This window comes from Manis pentadactyla, chromosome 1 (assembly GCF_030020395.1).
Source record: "Manis pentadactyla isolate mManPen7 chromosome 1, mManPen7.hap1, whole genome shotgun sequence".
NCBI classification, from domain to species: Eukaryota; Metazoa; Chordata; class Mammalia; order Pholidota; family Manidae; genus Manis; species Manis pentadactyla.
Window position 1 is genome coordinate 176,062,722 of NC_080019.1, and position 15,995 is coordinate 176,078,716.

At 36.7% G+C, this 15,995-nt stretch overlaps 1 protein-coding gene across 3 annotated transcripts in view; it reads left to right on the forward strand.

The window, feature by feature from the left end:
• The window catches only part of GTF2E1 (general transcription factor IIE subunit 1), a 33,767-nt gene that overhangs the window by 3,414 nt on the left and 14,358 nt on the right, over window positions 1-15,995 (forward strand). For all 3 annotated transcript variants that reach the window (XM_036883426.2, XM_036883427.2, XM_057503053.1), the window contains one exon: window positions 1,526-2,001. In XM_036883426.2, coding sequence (XP_036739321.1) covers window positions 1,554-2,001 — 448 coding nt within the window. In that variant the 5' untranslated portion in view covers window positions 1,526-1,553. The remainder of the gene's footprint in view (window positions 1-1,525; window positions 2,002-15,995) is intronic.

A 15,995-nucleotide genomic window follows, 5' to 3' on the forward strand; every position in this document is an offset into this window, starting at 1 on the left:
TAAGCCTTGGGATGGCAGGAAGACCCTAGGACTATAGGTTTGGATCTGGGTGCTACTTTGCTAGCTCTTATATATAGTCATGCCTGAGTATTTACAATCTGAAATATATATTGTATTATAACTGACCCGCCTTTGACTTTTCCTGTATGACAGGTAGGGCATTCTATTTTCCCCCTCAAAATATGTGTAGATTAGTTATTTAGGAATATCTTTTTAGGACAGTACTGTGGATATGAAAATATTTCTTATAAAAAGAGATTAAATCAGATAGGATTGATAACCACTGATTTTAATAGGTCCAGCCTTTTACAAAGTTTATAAAAGTTTCAATAGAAACTATTAATAAATTAATTTTAACAATATGTTTTTTATTCATCTAGTTCAATGAAATGTCTGTGTTAAAAATTTCTCTATGGGGTAGCCAGTGTGGACAGCCTGGCCATTTTTAGTTGGGACATACTAAATTGATATAGAAGTTATTCTTATTATCAAGTACTTCCTAAGCATATTACTTACATTCTCATTTATTCATCACAACAGTGTCATTGAGATAGTTGATATTATCCTTATTTCTCAGAGAGTAAAGTGGGGCTTGAGTTTAAGGGATTTGCTCAGGATCACACAGCTACTAAAACACAGGCTGTGTAAGTATGAATTCCAAAGCTCAGGCTTTTTAACAACCACATGAAAGTCTAGCCCATGCTAATTCAGGCTTCTAGGAGACAGCCTTCTGGGTCATGACATGAGAATTAGGTACAGTTAGCTTCTGCTTTTTCCTGTAAGGGACCCAGTATTTAAGTATATCTTGGGCTTTTTTGGGGGAGGTGGGGGGAGGCTTTCTGGAAACTTTTAAGGACTGTATGGTATATAATTGGTTATAAAATTTAACTTTGCAAAATTGGTAAAGCTCTCTGGATCTAAGTTTTTACTTCTTTCAGATTTATAACAGTGATTTTGCCAATCACCCCAATTGGTGAATACTTAGGTATTACTTGGTCTGTTGTGATGTTATTGTGAGACCATGACTATGTATAAGGTCCTAGAATCTATCTTGGTAGAAAAGTTTTACTTAAGAAAAGGAATAAAGACACTTTAAGGGTATGCTTATTGTTAGGGTCTCAGAAGGTATCCAGCATTCCCAAAGATCTATAGCATTAAGATTAGTGAGACTTCATGTAGCTTTTTTGTGTTCTCTGAATAAAATAAGGTGGACTTTATGTAATATATCATTGCTATAAGTAATGTTACTTTTTGTGATCCAGCACCCTGTAAATCATGAAAATAGCAACCTAAGAAATACATCAGGCTTTTTAGTTGTAAACTTTTTTGTGCACTCTAGAGGATAATCTTGTTGCCTGTTAAATGCTTAGGCATTATAAATCTTTTAAGACAATGTTTTGAATACCTTTGTGGCATTCCAAGAATAATGGTAACCACCAGTTCCCTAATGGGTTGATTATTCTAGATTTAAAATGATTATTACGTCCTTATGCCTAGCTAATCTTCTCTTTTTTCCTGAATTTAGTTTATTTAAAGTTGAAGTTTACTGCACGATGGCAGACCCAGATGTCCTCACTGAGGTCCCTGCAGCGTTGAAGAGGCTAGCCAAGTATGTGATTCGGGGTTTTTATGGCATTGAGCATGCATTGGCCTTGGACATCTTGATACGAAACCCCTGTGTGAAAGAGGAGGACATGCTGGAGCTACTCAAGTTTGATCGGAAGCAGCTACGATCAGTTTTGAATAATTTAAAGGGAGACAAGTTCATCAAATGCAGAATGAGGGTAGAGACTGCTGCAGATGGGAAAACCACTCGCCATAACTATTACTTTATCAATTATCGTACTCTTGTTAATGTGGTAAAATATAAATTGGACCACATGAGACGGAGGATTGAAACTGATGAGAGGGATTCTACCAACCGGGCTTCTTTCAAATGTCCTGTCTGTAGTAGTACTTTTACAGACTTAGAAGCTAATCAGCTCTTTGATCCTATGACAGGTGAGATTTTTCCAGTTTATTAATCTTTTTTTAAGTAACTTTTGAAAATAAAATATGAATCCTTTTTTTAAATTGATTAACTAATTTTTAACATAGTCATGTATGTCATTATAAAAGTGAGTAGATTGGTGTAAGTCATTCTTACTCTTAATGTTCTGTTTGACTGTCATACAGGGGTCAGCAGCTTTTGCAAAGCCTTTCTTCACCAGGGGTGTACTCTCCCACCTATGGCCATCTCTGCTCCCACTCCACCCCTTATTTACAGCTGTTGCCTAATCTGAAGAGTTGACTTCTCTATCAAGTTGAGGCTATTCTGACAACTTAATTGTGACCTCTTCATTCAACACATATTTGAGCACTGACTTGAGGCAGTCATTCCCAGACAGTTACAATACGGTGTATTTAAATGCTTTGTTAGTGGAAGTGCAAAGTGCTCTCATGAGTATGTAGCTAGGGCATCTAATCTGGATATGACGAAGGCCTGTGGAAGAAGTAACAGCTGAGACCTAAAAGATAAGTAAGAGTTAATCAGATTAAGTAAGACGGGCACTCTTTACAGGTTAACAAGTAGATAGATATTTAGTCTCTAAGTTATTCATTAGTGGTAGAGAATTGTCAACAAGATATGTATTTGCTTCATTTAATGAAATACTTCAGTTTTAAAGATTTTTCTTACCAACACAGAACTAACAAAAGACCTATTATGTAAAAATGCAATATGTCTAGCATTTACATGGGGAATTTTATAAAGTGCTGGGTTGTATAGTTATTTTGTGCTGTTGTCATTTGTAAACTGGAAGAGAGACTGTAGTTTTGCTAATTACTCAGTGGATCAGTTTTGTAATATTTTCTAGGGGTAAAAATCTAAAGAGTCAACGCTGTTAAGTTAAATTGTCCCTTTGTTATGGCTGAATTGAGGAGTATAGGTTACTTTTTAGTTTGTAGATTGCTTTTTTAAAAACTATCTGAAAAGCATAATTTAAATACATGAAACATCTTATTGTAAGAAAATTAAAGATTTTTGTTTATGTTTAATTTTCTAGTTTTTGTATGTGTTACATATTGTACATTTTAAAGAATTTGAAATTTAAAAAAAAAATGGGAATCCAAAAATCAATTAAGATTATTAACAAAAAGATCTAGAGATAGTCTTGTTCCTTACTTACTCTGAAGCCATCATTTTGGATGAAAAGTCATTTAAAGAATTCACATTTGTGGCAAGTGTTTGTCTGAACTGTTTACTTTGAAAGGGCTTACCTAGGAGAGAGACCTTTGTTGTGAGAAAATCTTAGCCAACCTGAGTCTAAGAATTGTTTGAGGATCCAACAGAAGAAGGTTGTAGAATATATCTGGAGCTCTTTCAAAGTAGACTTGAAATGTCTTGTGATTTTTGCTATTTACTCTAACAAGCTTCTTAAAGGAACTTTGGGTTTTGGTTTTGTAATTCTCTGCAGACGTTGGTGTTACAGTGGTCGTCTTCATCAGTCTTGACTGCACTGGAAGGTTATCCAGTCCCTCAATGAGAGTAATCTTAAATAATGTGCTTCTACTACATGTATTCATCATGTGATTCTTATTTAATTTCTTGAAACTTTTTAAAAGGAAGTTATTCCACTATTTATATATCAGTATTTAGGGGATTGAGCCATGATACTCTTTGAATTTCACCTGGAGTTAGTGTCTGAATGAAACTAGTTTAATCAATAGGTTGCCTGGGGAAGAGATGGCCTAAGACCCAAATATAGTCAAGGCTGTTTGAATCATGGAGTTAAGATAGGGTAGGGGACATGAAAACATTTTATGAAAGAGAGCTAAAACTGAAACAGTTATTTTGTGACCAATCTGAACAAAGACTGTATTTTCAATTGAGGTTATAATCAGCATGGAGGTTGAATAGGGGTTCAAGAGAGCAAGAATAAGTCATTTTACCTCATTATCACTCAAGGGAGGGTGCCCTGATCAGCCAACACCAAGAGTCAATTTAATTGGCAGTTATGTCCCTACAGTGACATAGGAACTCAGAGGAGGAGGGTAAAATATGCACTCTGTTCAAATTGATAGATTACAGTCTTAATATAAGCTCAGCCCTGTACAAAGCTGTTGTATTCCCTGGTTGCTATTGGAGATTTCTGATATTTCTGACCAAATAATGGGAGTATCTAATGGCCTTCTATCTTCATTCCCATCTCAACAACAACTAAGTTCAACTGTGGTTTAGATTGGCAGTTCGGGGGTATTCAGAAAGGAGATTTAAAGCCTTCTAGACTTTACTGTTTCCCTGATAAAATAGGCAGCTCTCTGCCACTGGACAAAGGGTAGCAAGTACTAGCTGACCATGTGGCAATTCTAGGCTCAGGAAATTCTGAGTTCCGTGAGAATCGTTTTACCAGTATTAATTCACACATAAGCCCGATCTTCCTAATTCAGGTTACACCTTTTGCCTATCCCCTCTCTTTTTCTTAAAAATTGTAGATTCTCTCCCTACTGTCCATTTAGATTTTGGCTTTGGTATTCTGGAGTTGAACTCTCCCCAGATGTTTGATGTTAGATGAGTGTGAGGTAATAGAAAAAATATATTAGTCTCTGCTCCTAGTTCCTTGTGTAGTACTCCTAACACCTTTGTCATTTCCTAACTGATAAGAGCACAAAGATCATCTTTTGGTCTGATACTTGGTTTTTGGCCATGGTTCCTGACTTTGGGTTCCTGAAACCCTTGAAATTTCCTGGGTGATAGGAGGGCCTTTTGTTCTAATGAGGCAGCTCTGGGTGGGCTCCTGGATGGGGCTGGTCACCCGAAAGACCAAACTATGATTAGAAGCTTGGAATTTTCAGCCCTGCGTCCCTACCTCATTCTAGGGGAGAAGGGCTGAAAATGGAGTGAATGACATGCCTACATGCTGAAGCCTCCTTAAAATCCCAAAAGTATGGGACTTGGAGAGCATCTAGGTTGGTGAACACATGGAGGTGCTGGGAGAGAGATGTGCTTGGAAAGGGCATGGAAGTTCCATGCCCCTTCCCATATACTTTGCCCTGCACATCTCTTCCATCTGGATATTCCTCTGTATTCTTTATCATATCCTTTAATAAACTGGTAAATGTAAGTAAGTGTTTTCCTGAGTTCTGTGAGCCACTCTAGCAAATTAATTGAACCCAAAGAGGGGGTCATTGTAACTTGTGATCTATAGCCAGTTGGTCAGAAGGATAGGTGATAACCTGGGCTTGTGAGTAGAGTCTGAAGTGGAGTCAGAGGTGGCAGTCTTGTGAGACTGAGTCCTTAACCTGTGGGATATGACGCTCTCTCTAGGTAGAAAGTGTCAGAATTGAGTTAAATGGTAGTTGACTTAGCTGTTTTTACAGAAAATTGATATGGGGTAAAACCTCTGCTCATTTGGTGACCAGAAGTGTCAGAAGTGAAGTATTATGTGTGACTACTAAAGTAGACACACAGAGAAAAACACATAGTAGGGAAGAACTGAATGAAAAAAGACTGAGGTTTTTCCATTACAGTATTTATAGATTATTTCATTAAAATGGAATAGCCGACCCATTGCTCACTAGTCCCTGGTTTCAGAAACTTAATCAGGCAAAACCAGTTGTTTTATTTCCTGAAATGTAGGGGTTTCATGTAATCAAAACAAAGACAACAGCAACAACTTGAAATCCCTCAAGTCAGCAAAATAGAATCTTGTGGTTCATAAATGCATAAGTAGATTAAGCAAGCTTTCTGACAATGTAAATAGACTTAGTATTTCTACTTTAGCAATCTCAACCTTAAGTGATTTAGTTAATGGCACTTAACTAAATTTAACTTTTAAGTTAAATCCAGCAACGTGCTTCCCCAAAGGGAGCAGGAGGTCATATTCTCTTTTTAGATGTTGCTAGATGATATGAAAATAGCTTTATATTTTTCATTTTTTATTTAAAATTATGCATTCATAATGGTAGAGAACATTTTGAAGAGAAAAAAAATTACCCACAAAACCACTAGCCTTTTGCATATTATCTATAATTGCAATTGTAATTAAGAATAGTTTGTTATCCCTTGGTTCCTTAATGTATCACACTTCCCTGTTTCTATCGAGTGTTCAAAATATGTTGTAATACGTGTGATTTTTTTCCCTTCCCCATTTTCCTTTCCACCCCTTTTGGGCACTTCGATTTTCTCTATATTTTTGCAATATAGACATGATGCTTTGAATACTTTGGTGTAGTTAGCATTTTATTCCTGCTGAAGATTTTCTTTAAGGATTCTCAGAAGTGAAAATACTGGGCCAAAGAATATAGTTTTATAGCTTCTGTAAAGGCATATATGGCACTGTTGTTTTATTGTGGATGGGATAAAATTGTTAGATGTTTGAACTAGAAATAGTTTGGGAGCCCCTATTACTGAATTCACCTGAAGACCTGGGAATCCAATTTTAATAAACTTGAAAATAAGTTAAATTAAACAAAAAAACTTACAAGTGTGCATTTAAGAAAATCTTAGAAACAGGAAGAGATTATCTAGTTCTACTCACATGAAATGTGTATGGGTGCATTTATACCTGCCTATGCTGTATTCTGGGGGTTGGAAACCTTACAAAGTAATAAATAAATCTAGGACTATGTAGATTTCTAGAATGTTTTACATTGAATGTTAGGAAAGAATATGACAGCTTTCATGGAGATTCAGCTTGTTTTGTGTGGATCCATGGAATAGTCTTAGATAGACTTTAAGGTTTGTGTAAAAGAAGTCTAATAACTAACTCTGAAATAAAAAAAGTCCCTAAGAATGAAATCTTAAAAATAGCCAACAGTGGGAATTATAACTTGTCCAGTGTTTAGTTCTGAGTTACTTGTGATATTCAAGAAAACTCCGGTCTACTTGGATATTCATATATAAAATTGGGTTCAATCAGGAGTCCCTTTTGCTTTGTGACTGCAGGTAGAATGTTTTGGTTTATAGACAGATCAGTTTTCTTACCCCAAATCATTAAAATTCCTCTTCAGTTCCCTTAACCTAACATTTTAAACCTATTAGGGTCCTCTATTTGTGTGATGTAAAGACTTGTCAATAATGTCTGCCTTCATAGAGCAGGCTACTTTTCTATTTAGGTCAGGAGATATCTTGTAAGTAGTGTTTTCAATTTCTGAAATGCTAAAAACGGAAACACAAAAAGAAATTTTTGTAGGATTATTTTGGTCAGTTGCTGACTTGGAATCTTGTATAGTATGGGTTCATTAGAAAATTATACTGGAAAACTCAGAGGTGTAGATTTTTTTGATGGTGGTGGTGGGGTGGCAGCTGTGATCATTGGAGGAAGGTAAAATATGGAAAGAGAGTAAGGAATAAGTCTTCCCTCTGACCTTTCCCTTCCCCAAAAAACATTTAGGTGTGATTGAAGAAAAAAATTTTTGCTTTCAATTTTTAGTATCGGGGAGCTTTTTTTAAAAAAAGAATTTTGTGTTTTATCTTTTCTCTATTTTGTTGCTGATTACATAGGAGCTAATTTATTTGTGAAGAGCTGCTCTTCAGTTTTGATGCTGATATACAGTATTCTATTGGTTATTGTCTTTCAAATAGTCCTATCAAAACCTCAGACATTTTGCCTATTCACTGCATGTTGAGATGAATTTGATTTAGGACTCATTTAAAGACTTTATTGCAAGCTTTACTATTCACCCAAGTACCATACTTCAATTTGTTGTTTTTCCTCCCAGGCACAGTACATTTTTTCCCTTTAGAATGAGTTTCAGAATCTAGGAATAATACATGATTAGACCAAATCTGAATGTGTTCATTTAAGGAAGGACACAAGCCAATTTAATTGATAAATTGAGTTTTGGAGTATGGGGTTTTATTGTATATGTCATTATATATTAGAGATCTTCTGAATTAAAAAGGACATTAAACCTGCTTATTTTTTTCCTTTTGCATGGAAGTGGATGAGTGTTTTACAGTGTTATGTGTTCTGCAGTGAATTGTTAAAGAATGATTTTTCAAATTCCTTTCTGTTATATGTAAAATAATTATAAGAAATATATAACTGTGTTCCCTGTTACTATTGTATAATAGCAATTCCTTTTCCCATATACTTCCCTTTGCCCAATTAAACTGAAGAAATTTATGAAATAAAGTTGGGCAGTTGAATAAAAGGTGACTTTCTGAGACTAGGATTTTAATGTATATGCCTCAGAACAATTTTGAATTATAACTTTCAGTTAAAACAAAGGACTTGATAATGCTTTCAAAGAGTAGCCCAAGAATGACTATAGCTTCTGCATATTGAGGGGGAGCTGAGTGCTTTTGGAGGGTTCAGAATAACCTTTATTTCTTTCTTCTAAAAATAAAAAAATAGTATGTGAATGTAAATTTGTTAAGGACTCAAACAGTAGAAAAACTTGTAGAATAAAATGGCAAACCTAGTTTTTCCTCTCTGTGTTCTCCCACTCAGCCCATTCCCGCTCTCACCACCTTTTGACGTGTTAACGACTATTAAGTTTTGTGGATGTCCTTCCAGTCCTTTTACCTTACACCCGCAGCCCTACCCGTGCAAACCATTTTGAAACCTAAGAAAACAAAATGATTCTTAATTAAATATATTGTTGTTATAACAGCTTATTGTTACTAGTGCCTGGTTGACTTCTGATAGTATTATCAGGGTTTTTAGAGCACTTACTTACTACCTTGAGTCCTTTTGCATAATAGTGGACATGTCAGTTTTAGAAGTTTTATTTGTTTGTTTTAAAGCAAAGGCTCTAAGACACTGAAGTGCCAGTGTAGTTTTAGGATTCCAGAGCCCTGGCTTCAAGTCTGGGGCTGTTAGTAATTATTACCTTGGGCAAATACTTCTAGGCCTTTTTAGCATGTTGTAGGATGATAAGCTCAGTTTGTTTTATACCACGTATGATTTCTCTCAACTCTAATTTCAAAGCACCCTTTCATGTGGAGAATAGTTGATGTTTAAGAAGTGTATAGAGGCTTGGGGTTGTTTTATCTCTGATTTTAGAGGGTGATGTTAGTCACTTTCAGTTCATTTGAAAGCCTTGCTTAGGAATCGAAACTCCTGGTTATAGTAGTGTTCATATAGAAAAATATGCTCTTTAATTATACCGTCTTCAGAAACACATTGTGGCGTAATGGAGAATGGTATAATTTTTGGCAGTCTTATTTTCCCAGGCTCCCCAGTTCACTCCCTTTCCCCATATTTACATGGTCCTTAAAATACTCAGTGGGAGGGGAAACAATGTCCAACTGTGCTTTTTAAGTTATATATGATGGCTGGTTTTTTACAGTGTGGTATAAGTAATCCCATATGTTAGTGTTATATCTTAAAATGTTATAGTTTCCTCTTTATATCACTAAAATCCTAGAAGCTCAGGTCTTAGGTACTTGGTTTTAGCATGGAATCTTCTTTTGTTTTTCCTTGAAGCTTTTTGAGTAAGAGGGAGTTTATTCAAAGTTTTTTCATAAGATTGCCCAGAAAAGTTACCCAAGCCATTATCTCTTGCTTAGATTTTGCACAACTCTCTTGGCTAGTCTCCTTGCTTTCACTCTTGCTGTCCTCATGGATTGTTTGGCACAGCAGCCAGTGACCCTTCTAAGCACACCAGGTTATGTCATTCTGTTCAAAGCCTCCAAAGTCTTTTCTTGTCACTCAAGAAAAGTCAAAGTCTTTTATCTACCTTCCTTTTCCTCCCCATTTTGGAGACTTTATTTCTACCAGTCTCTCCCATGTTCACAACAGCCACACTGGCCATCTTTTTATGCCTTGCGCATACCACGCATGCCTGGACTTCACATGCTCTTTTATGTGCTGTTTCCTTTGCCTAGATATGTGCATGACTGGCTGTCTTATGTCTTCTAAGTCTCTGCTTATTTTTTGTTGTATCAGCATGGCCTTCCCTAAGTTTCCTCTATAATAGAGCAGTACCCCTTTCCAACACCCTCACTTTTCTTTATTCTCTTTACCCACTTTATTTTACTTTATTATACTTACCATTACCTGCTGTTATTTTTTGTCTTCACTAGTCCCCACTAGAATATGAGCTCCACAAAAGCAGCTCAGAAGATGGTTGGCTAGACTTAAGAAGGCAGAATGGTGGGAAATCCTTGGGCCATCAGTCCCACCGTGCTGGGTTGAGGGCTCTGCAGCAACAGACATTTGATCCTGCCTGTTTCCTTTGCAAGCCTGAAGGACTTGGGCCACAACGTGACTCCTGCTTCAGCACTGCAGCTCCTGTATCATAGCAAAGCAACTGAGCTTTTCTTTGTATTTATTTGCTGTTCCCTTGACTAAATGAATGCTCACTCAATTAAGATAAGTACCATATTCGTTAAAATGAGTAACATGTTAGAAACCGTGAGTAGAAGACCTTGGCCAGTATAAAAAACACCATTTCTTCTTCTGGGTTTAACAAAGGAAAAATGTTAAATCTGAATTTTGTTGAATTGCATGTTTTTTCTTCTGTTCCCAGTCCCTCCTTTGCATGTTTTTTCTTCTGTTCCCAGTCCCTCCTTTGCCCCCCAGTCCCAATTCATTCTTGTTTTTACATTTTTTGCTTTGGGAGAGAGTTAAAAATTGTATAGGACTTTTTCCCCCACCCCTTACTGTATCTCCCCTTCTCATCCCCCAATTAGTTCTCCATTTCTTTTCTCATTTTGGAGTGAGAACCTTCATGAGAAGAGTCCTGGGTCATAGAATTGGGACATTCATATTTTACTGAATAGGAAACCCTAAGATATTTTGAAATACCTATTTATAAAAGATATTTTTTCAGTCTACTTTCAGTGATTGTTAGTTAACTACAACTGCATATATATGTTGATTATCTGGCATACCTGATACATAAGACTCGTTGAGTAAATGCCAGGCATGTGATGGGTACTTCATGTTTGTTAAATAAATTCTTTGTTACAAAGTTTCTTTCTGTCTGTTCCATATTTTAAGAAGTTAGAGCCTACGTATATGTGGGGAAAGTTTGCAAAATTGTAGTTGGCAGGGGTGATAGGAGGTTGGGAAAGATGTGTAATTCAGGGTGGTACAGTGAATTAAGTCTTTTGAGTCAGAAAAATTTGTGTTTGAACCCAGGTTTAGTAATTTTTGTTTTTATGACCTGGTAAACCAACTTATCTGAGTCTTTATTCTTTCATATGTTAGATTGGGATAAAACTTTTGACATACTTTGCTATGTGGGCATGCATGGGATTATCTGTGGAGTAGCTTTCCAGGTTTAGTTCTTTTGTGGTTTATGAGTGTAGATAATCAAGCAATATGTTATCATTGAAGACTTCTTTTTCTCCTAATCCCCTCATTTTTCAAGCTGTGCCTGGAGAATCTTTGTAGCCTTCATTTTCTCCTTTCTCTGCCACACTCTTATATCTAGCTTGCATGTTCTCTTTTATGTGGCTAAGATTTCCTGTTCCCGATTTTTGCCTTCTTGGTCTTACGTGTGGGAAGGTAAAAATAGTACAGAGCTCTGCATTTCAATTCCAGTTTCTTCTTTCATGCTCAAATAGTATATTCTGTGCACACTAAGTGCGGTATGATCCAGTGAACAAGAAGAGTTAGGATATTTATCATATTGATTACTTAACAGCAACTTTCCATCAGAAGTATGCATTAGAATTAATTCCTTGTGGAACTTTTAAAATTTATATTCCTGGGCCCAACTCCAGAACTGTTTAATCAGCATCTCTTGGGCAGGGCCTATGTAATTAATTAAAAATTCCACTAGTGATTTTTACATGAACGCTAAGTTAAGATCTAGATTATTAGAAGACCATCTCAACCCAATTACTAAGGCAGGTTACTATTTATAAGTATTAATAAGGTGACTTGAGTAAAGAACTAAAGTAAGTCGGGAGATTAACTGTTTGACTCTCTGGAGGGGAAGCATTCAGGGTGGAGGGAACAGCAAGTAGAAAGGTTCTATTGCAAATTGTACCTGGTGCAAGACATTGAGGAAGCTGTTTATAATACTTTGAGGACATATTAAGAGGATAATAGTGTTGTCCTTTGTCATAGCTGTCTTTCAACCAGAGCACTGGCTTTTATATTTATGTATTAGGTACTTCTTCACATGGGGAATGGGGTTTCTTCCTTTAAAAGCAATTTTGAAAACTATTGAATTAGATAACTTTTCTGTAATATTCTCTAGTTCTCATTGAGAGTCTCTCTAAGTACCCATCTTTCAACAGTCAACATAGGTCCCACATCTTTATGGGTCTTTTTATCAGCAGATATTCGAGAGCTGATTTAGACCTTACTTCATATGATTTTTTAAATTTCCATATGGATTATATATTTTATATTTCTGTATATTATTTATATTTCTGAGGCAGCCCGGCACACTTAGAGAATAATCTAAAATAGCATACCAACTACTAATCTGTAGCCAAAGTCACTAACTACCCTTGTTACTAAATATAAAAGTTGGTCTTCAAATTTTGTTGACTTTGAAAAAATTAACAGTGCACCATCTCTTTCTTGAAATTCTATCCTATTCCTCTGATTGTACCATTTCTGTCTCAAGGATTCCTTTTTCTTTGGGTTTATACCTTGACTACCACCTGTGTTTCTCATTTTCCTAATCCCTTTGGCTACTCTGAGCAACTTTATGACTTCACTTACCATCTGTATGTTGTTGATTCCACTATCAAAATTTCTAGTCTAAATCTCACTCTTGAGCTCTAAGCACTTGTAATACGTTGGCTTCTGACATACCCATTTTGGTGGCCAGTGGGCAACATGGACTCAGATAACTGAAGCAACTTTATATTTTCCCCACAAGGAAAAAAAGCTTGTTCTCTATATACTTTGGTAAAAAGTATCCTTGTCCAGTTGGTAAGCTAGACTCTTTATATCGATGCCCATTAGTCAAAGACCATCAGGAACACATCCATAGGTTAAAAACATGGTTGGGTTGATTGCTTCCTGCAGCAAGGGAAGCCACACACCGTGAGGAACCTTGGATTGTCTCATTAAGACTGTGCTGGACAGATGTAGCGATTGGGCTTTACTGGGTAATTTTGGGAAGGACTCAGAAAACTGGTGGGGGTTTGCTTTGGATTGAGTGCTATCAGGAAATGAGGGGTAGTTCTATGATTGGGTATCTTTTTTTTTTATTTTGGTGAGTATCTTTTTTTTTTATTTTGTTATCGTTAATATACAATTATATGAGCAACATTGTGGTTACTAGATTTTCCCCATTATCAAGTCCCACCACATACCCCATTACAGTCACTGTCCATCAGCATAGTAAAATGCTATAGAATCACTACTTGTCTTCTCCATACTATACTTACTGCCTTCCCCGTGCCCCCCTGCTACATTATGTGTGCTAATCGTAATGCCCCTTATTTCCCTTCTCCCTCCCTTCCCACCCAACCCCCCCAGTCCCTTTCCCTTTGGTAACTGTTAGTCCATTCTTGGGTTCTGTGAGTCTGCTGCTGCTTTGTTCCTTCAGTTTTTTCTTTGTTCTTATGCTCCACAGATGAGTGAAATCATTTGGTACTTGTCTTTCTCTGCCTGGCTTATTTCACTAAGCATAAGACTCTCTACCTCCATCCATGTTGTTGCAAATGGTAGGATTTGTTTTCTTCTTATAGCTGAATAATACTCCATTGTGTATATGTACCACCTCTTCTTTATCCATTCATCTACTGACGGACACTTAGGTTGCTTCCATTTCTTGGCTATTGTAAATAGTGCTGCGATAAACATAGGGGTGCATATGTCTTTTTGAGACTAGGAAACTGCATTCTTAGGGTAACTTCCTAGGAATGGAATTCCTGGGTCAAATGGTATTTCTATTTTTAGTTTTTTGAGGAACCTCCATATTGCTTTCCACAATGGTTAAACTAGTTTACATTCTCACTAGCAGTGTAGGAGGGTTCCCCTTTCTCCACATCCTTGCCAGCATTTGTTGTTCCTATTCTTTTCTATGTTAGCCATCCTAACTCGTGTGAAGTGATATCTCATTGTGGTTTTAATTTGCATTTCCCTGATGATTGGGTATCTTAATAAATCTTATCTAGGAGGTAAGAAGCACTGGGTGAGACTAAAACTGTAATTGGTAAAGAAGCTGCAGTTACTTGTGGTAGCTGAGATATTTTTGTGGCTGTATAGAGACCTTGCTTTTGTCTGTTCTCAGGCTCAGGCTCAGTCAGACAGACTTGGTTTTACCTCTCTTCCATCATCATCACAGAGAACTTTGTCTGATGTTGGTGATCTGTGAGATTTGGTTTGGCAGAAAAACATCACAGCCTAGCTATGAAGGGCTGCTTTTCTCTCTCTTTCTCACTTATCTGGAAGAGATGTACAAGTTTAGGTACCATTTGGACAGGAGGATGGATGAAGAGTGTTTTAGACAGGGTTTTGTGAACAAAGAATTTTCATGGTTTTGACTGTTCATGTGTGAGAAGCAGTAAAGAAACTTATTCTACTTATAATATATCAATAGGATCTAGGTTATATTAAGGCAGAGATGTCTAGTTTGTTTATTCCTTACTTGGGGGAAGAGGGGTTATGGGGTATGGTTATGTATCGGTCACATATGGAGCTTCTTATAGCTAAATGTTTATGTATTTGCTGTGTCAGGCATTAAGTACTTGGATGATCTCTTTTAATCCCTCCAGTAAATTGGGTTAGGAAGGAAGGGTGCACATCCCTGGCACTGGGGAAAGAACCAAACTGTGGATCTCAGTGGGGCTAGTGGTGTAGACTATTAAGTCATGTTTAAGAGTTTGAGTTTCAACAAGTTTGTTTTTTAATCCTGCCCCCTCCCCAGAATTAGTAGTTACATGATCTTCAGCAAGTTACTTACCCCTTGGAGCATCTGTATTTTTTAAATCTGTAAAATCTGTGAGTTTTACAGATTTAAATGGGCCAGAATGATCCCATCCTCAGAGGCTTGGTGATTCTTGGTACTCAGTAAGTAACAGAATAAGCTGTTGTCATTACTTTTATTGGTTATGTGACTTTGATTTTCTTCAGGTAAATTCCTAGAAGTGGAATTACTGGGTTGAATGGTATTTCTATATTTAGTTAATTTTGAGGAACCTCCATACTCCTTTCCACAGTGGCTGTACCGATTTATATTCCCACCAACCACGTAGGAGGGTTCACATTTCTCCACATCCTCGCCAACACTTGTTATTTCTAGCCTTTTGATTAGTGACCATTCTAACTAGTGTGAGGTGATATCTCATTGTGGTTTTGATTTGCCCTGATGATTAGTGATGTGGAACATCTTTTCATGTGCCTGTTTGTCATCTGTATTTCTTCTTTGGAGAAATGTCTGTTCAGGTCCCCTGCCCATTTTTTAAACTGGGTTATTTGTTTTTTTGGTGTTGAGGCAGATGAGTTCTTTATATATTTTGGATGTTAACCCCTTATCAGATGAATCATTTATAAATATACTCTCCCATACTGTAGATTGCTTTTTTGTTCTGCTGATGGTGTCCTTTGCTGTTACAGAAGCTTTTTAGTTTGACATAGTCCCACTTGTTCATTTTTTGTTTTGTTTCCATTGCCTGAGGAGATATATCCAGGAAAAAATTGCTCATGCTTATGTTCAAGAGATTTTTGCCTGTGTTTTCTTCTAAGAGTTTTATGGTTTCATGCCTTACATTCAGGTCTTTGATCGATTTTGAGTTTACTTCTATGTATGGAGTTAGACAGTAATCCAGTTTCATTCTCTTGTATGCAGCTGTCCAGTTTTCCCATTACCAGTTACTGAAGAAACTCTCTTTTCCCCATTGTACATTCATGGTTCCTTTATTGTATATTAATTAAACATGTATGTGTGGGTTTATATCTAGGCTCTCTATTCTGTTCCATTGATCTATGGGTCTGTTCTTGTGCCAGTACCATACTGTTTTGATTACTGTAGCTTTGTAGTACAGCTTGAAGTCAGGGTGTGTAATACCCCCAGCTTTTTTCTTCTTTCTCAGGATGACTTTGGCTTTTTGGGGGCTTTTATGGTTCCATACGAATTTTAGAATTATTTGT